Below are 5,132 nucleotides of genomic sequence, written 5' to 3'. Positions count from 1 at the left end.
AGGCTCCCGTCTCACGCGTTCAGCTGCTGTCAGTTCGCCGCTGGAACCTCTGCAAAGACTTAATTAGAAACTGGATTAAGTATTAAAGCTAAATCCCATGGACGGCTCGGGGGGTGCTCACTCAGGGCCTGTTTCAGGGCTGTGAGTACATTGTGAAGTGGCTGAGGGTTGAAGATGCAGGAATATGGGCGCTCAGAAGCGTGTTTGTTTAAATTTAAATGTTTAATTTGTTTAAATGTTTAATTTGTTTAAATGTAAATGTGCAGATGTTAAATGTTTAAATTGTTTTGGGAGGACTAGTAACATCCTGTAAAATGAAGAGCTTATTTACAACGCGTGGTAATCAAGTGCGTGTGATAATGACCAAATTAAAATGACAGGCTTGATACATGGGTAGGTTGCAGTGACATGAAAATGTTAAAATAGGCTGTTGGGAATAGAATGCGAGTTGTTTATTTTTTAAATAATAAAACCCACGCACAGATGCCTTTTAAGCTTTTGCCTCTTTTTTGTAAACATCCAGTTTATATCTTAGTAATCCAGATGTTGTGTGATGCAGCAGAGGGCAAACATAAGAGGAAAGTTTGAGGATGTTACATTGAGGTGTCTGTATAAATGTAGAACTTCGGTGTTTATTCAATAGTTATCCAGGTGTGGAAGTAATTGATGCTCATGGTGATCATATAACCACATGTAGGGATATGGCATATCTTAAAGATTATGACTGTGATATATCACATGGGATAACCAAGCTTGATTTTGTGCTTTGTGATCCTGACTATGTAAAACTTCGTATATACTTAATGTTACTCATATGTTTAACCTAATTGTTTTTAACGAGAAAGTTTTAGATTATAGTATCTAGAGGTAAAAGGCCACTGGACTAGCCCCACTTAGACACTAGAAAGAAATAAAGGATATTGTGTATGTAATCTTGATTGGACTAGTTGGTATAAACTGGCACAGTGGTTGTATCGGCTGTGCACATCTCAGGCATCAGGTTAGAGCATTCTAGTCAGGGCTGAGCAGGATCTTCTCTGGTGAGAAAAGATGCAGAAAATGTGGTCTCTCTCTGTTTTTATTTCATGTGTTTTAATACTGCACTCTTTAATTAGTTTTCAATGCCAGAAGAACAAACTACAATGGCAGTTGATGAACTTCAAGCCATAATACAAAGATGTGTAAGTAGTTTTCTTTCCATAAAAGTAACAAGTGTAAGCAGCGTGCCTTTCTCTTCATGTATCGTAATTAAAACCAAAATGACCCCAGAACAGAAGACAGTTGTTAGCTGAACTCACTGTCAGCTAAGTTGAGCCTTCGTGTTTCATTGACTTCTCTATGGTGCTTATCACAGAATCATAGAATGGACCAGGTTGGAAAAGACCTTTAAGATCATCAAGTCCAACTGTTCCCAGCACTGCCAAGGCCACCACTAAACCATGGCACCAAGCATCTACCCAAGATGCTTGATGACAGTTGCTTTCTGGCAAAAGAAGTATTCTTGTAGTCAGCAGTATCTGTCTGAAGGAACAAATCCCTGACAGGTTGTTGTAGAAAATACGTCTTCCAATTAGAATGCTGTAGTCTAGACTTAAAAAGTGCTCTTGAAATCCTGCTTTGTCTTCTGTAGTAGTTCTTTTTAGCCTTTTTAATATGTGAAAGATGTATCTAACAAAAGTTGCAATGACACTATATTTAATTTTGATATGAAAGCTTGGATTTTCTTATTTTTTTATTTGCATTTTATAAGTATGGGATTGAACATGCATATTTTCTTTCTAGCAAATTCTGGAAGAAGCTGACTTCAAAGGAGAAGATTTTAATCTGTTTCAAGTAGCCGGTCAGAAATGTTTAGAAGATGGGTATGCAGCTCAGTTATTAGAAGTAATTCAAAATGAGAAAAATAAGGTAAGTTTTAAGTTTGCACTGTGTATTACCTGTGCACTATGTATTACTACGTATTTAAGTTTGCACTATGTATTACTATGTATTACTTGTATTACTCAGTTAAATAGATGAAGCTGCTTATTAAAAAGGGAAAACTACTTTCACTGTGTAGCAAGGCTGTACATATGAATAGGTACTAAGTTGCTCTGTGTAATTGCACATTCTTGTGTAACTTCAGGTAGCTTACAGAAACCAAGTCATGGTAATCTTAACAAAACCATTAATAACTGGTTTCAGTGGGTTAAGCAGAGAGAAAAGAGAGGACAAAAGCATAACTGAGAGAAAGTGACTGTGTCCCTCTTTTGCCAGACAGGATTTCAGGTAGTGTACTGGGTCTGGCTGGCATGGAGCTGATTTGCTTCATGGCAGCCTGTGTGGTGCTGTGTTTTAGATTTGTGACCAAACCCGTGTTGATAACATGCCAGTGTTTCAGCTGTTGCTGAGCAGTGCTTGCACAGCATCAGGGCCTTAATTTCTCACTCTGCCCTCTCAGTAAGCAGGGAAGTTGGGAGGGGGCACAGCTGGAACAGCAGGCCTGAACTGATCAAAGAATTCCATACCATATAGCATCCTGCTCAGCAATAAAAACAGGTGGGGATGGGGACCTGCTTCAAAGTAGTTGTTGCTTGGAGGCTGGCTGGGCATCAGTTTGCTTTTGGGAGTTGATTTGTCATTCTCCCTGCTCTCTTTTGTCCTTCACTTACTGAATTTAAGCCATGAGTTATTCTGTTCTGCTCTTCTGATTCTCCCCACCATCCCACTGCAGGAGGAGAGTAAGCAGTTGGTGGGTGCTTAGCTGCTGTCTGGGCTCAACACAGCATAGGTGGATATAATAATATTGGCCAAATCTGTAAGAACCAACTAAGCTGATGCTAATGTAAAAGATGGTAATGTGTGTAGGCATTTTGAGGAGTGGGGAGAATATGTTAAATTGTACACAGATAAATAAAAATTTCAGAAAGAAAGCAAAGGATGGAATGTTCTGGCAATATTACATGGGGTTCATAGTCTGGTTTTGAATTTGTGAGTTTGGAGTAACTACTGAAGATCTCAATCCCCTCAGGTTAAACACAATTTGTCTAAGTGTTCTTTCTTTCAGTAAAACTCCTCTACTCAGTCCTGGCTTAAATGTATTGTCATATAAATTCTTAGACATATATTTTGATATGTTAGAATTAACACATTGAAGAAAACTATAAAAAATAAGCAACTTTGTTTATACAGATGGGGAAGAGAATACAGCCTGTATCGAATACAGACCTTTTTGGTAATAGTTGTTAAATTTTCAATGATGTTGTTTTTGTTTATAAACCAGGACATCAACCTGTCGTCTTTTTTGGCCTTCATAGATATAATCTTTCTGGGTTTAAAAGATGTCTAGTTTTGGTTTATTCTCTGAAAATCTTTTTTAGGTTATCATCAAGAATATGGGTTGGAATCTCATCTCTCCCCTGGTTAGATGTATTTTCATGTATAAAAAGGAAGATGATAAGCGAGAACACTGCTTGAAAATACTAGAGCAGTTGGCACAGGTATGTTTTTGAAATATATGGTTATAATAGAATAATTGTAGGGAAGGGAGAGGTCCTAGAAATCAGGGTTCTTTCCTGATTTCCAAAGAAAACAAGGCACAAATACTTCTGGGTTCTTTTGTCCATTTCACATAACTTCTAAACTCATGGGCCAGTTTCATCTGAAGTAGACACAGGCTTAGTGTTCTCAGAGATAATTAACTTCTTACAAATCTGGCGACATTAGTAACCGGACAAAACAAAGAGATACAGCATTATCCATAAGAAAAAGGCAGGTAGAACTCAAGATAGCCAGCTGCTGCAATCAGAGCAGCCACAGCAATATTGCTCTCGTTCACTGCGGATACAGTATGACAGTGGTTACTTGATGATTGTGATGGAGTAGTAAGGTTAAAAAAAGATTTCAGCTGTAGAAAACTAGTTCTCTTTCATTCATGTATATAAAAAACAAGTTGCAAACTCTATAGCTTGAGTTAAATTCACACTGAAGTTTTTTCCTCTCTACTCCCAAGGATTATTTTACTAAGGTACTGTGAGGTTTTAATAGACCATAGAAACCAAGTTGAGTGTCATTTTTACTTATGTTTTGATAAGTGTACACATGTATACATACACTCTACAGATGACGAAGCACTTACTGTTTCATTTTTGTTTGCTTAAAGATTATCTTGGATGCTCAGACCTGCTTTCTTGACTTCCAGGAACTTCTGTCTTGAAGTTTGCTTCTGATGAATTCTTTAGCTTATGACCATCATTATTAAAACATACATGTTGTTCCTCTCTTGCAGCTATGCAATCCAAAGGAACTTTTTTTGGGTTTACTTGAGCAGATTGAGCAGACCTCTGGAGAGCGAGTGTGCCAAACTGTCATGTTATTGCTTCAGCCTTTGCAGACGGGTAAGATTCAGTTTCTCATGTGATTTCTGAATTAAATTATTTTCTCACTTATTTAGCAATTTAGTTTAACTTTTGCTGGAATAGTTTCAGGTTATGCCTGTCCTGACAGGCTTTAGACTATTATATTCTGGAAAATAACACGGGGTATAACTTTCGTGCTTATATTGGACTGTTAGAAAAAGATTTTAGGTGGGATTAATAGCATCAGCAGAAAAAGCAATAATCAGCTATTTTTCATTATTTTCAAGAATGTGGTCCTGTGACAGTTATATTTAGAGGTGTAAACCATTCATACTTCTGTTACACAAATAGAGAATGACATGGATTTGTGAAATTCTTCCTCATTTAACTTTTAAAACATACAATTCCATATTCCCATAATAAAAAGTTATCTTCACATTGAAGCAGGTTGAAACACTTGATTAATTAGGGGGAAGCATTTTTCTGGCTTACATACGAAAACTAAACCCAATTGATTTGGACACCCACTAAGTAGGTAACAAGAAGTAGTTTCTGTTTTGATATGTGGGATGAAATCAAGTGTTGTCTGATTGTAGCAGTCCCTGAGATGTGTTAGAATTTAATAAGAGGAGTGTTTTGGTAATGAGAAGTATGTGGGTTTTTGGATAGCCAAGCTGAAGTTAGCCTGCACTGATACAGTTTAAGCAGAGTGCCAGTTGTGCTGCTTCCTCAGTCTGGAAAGCAGTTGGTTCTGCTGTGGAGTATAGAACACTTCTGGGCTGCTTTGGGTAGAGT

The 5,132-nt window shown here is 37.5% G+C and overlaps 1 protein-coding gene across 1 annotated transcript in view; it reads left to right on the top strand.

Annotated features, from left to right (window-relative positions):
• Positions 1–1,121: 1,121 nt before the first annotated feature.
• GLMN (glomulin, FKBP associated protein) overlaps positions 1,122–5,132 on the top strand; it is an 18,811-nt gene continuing 14,800 nt past the window's right edge. The window contains exons 1-4 of the mRNA XM_010016173.1: positions 1,122–1,181; positions 1,783–1,908; positions 3,360–3,479; positions 4,268–4,376. Coding sequence (XP_010014475.1) covers positions 1,122–1,181; positions 1,783–1,908; positions 3,360–3,479; positions 4,268–4,376 — 415 coding nt within the window. The remainder of the gene's footprint in view (positions 1,182–1,782; positions 1,909–3,359; positions 3,480–4,267; positions 4,377–5,132) is intronic.

Source organism: Nestor notabilis, unplaced genomic scaffold, assembly GCF_000696875.1.
Source record: "Nestor notabilis isolate BGI_N333 unplaced genomic scaffold, ASM69687v1 scaffold33376, whole genome shotgun sequence".
Lineage (NCBI taxonomy): Eukaryota > Metazoa > Chordata > Aves > Psittaciformes > Psittacidae > Nestor > Nestor notabilis.
This window is presented reverse-complemented; position numbering and strand designations above follow the sequence as displayed.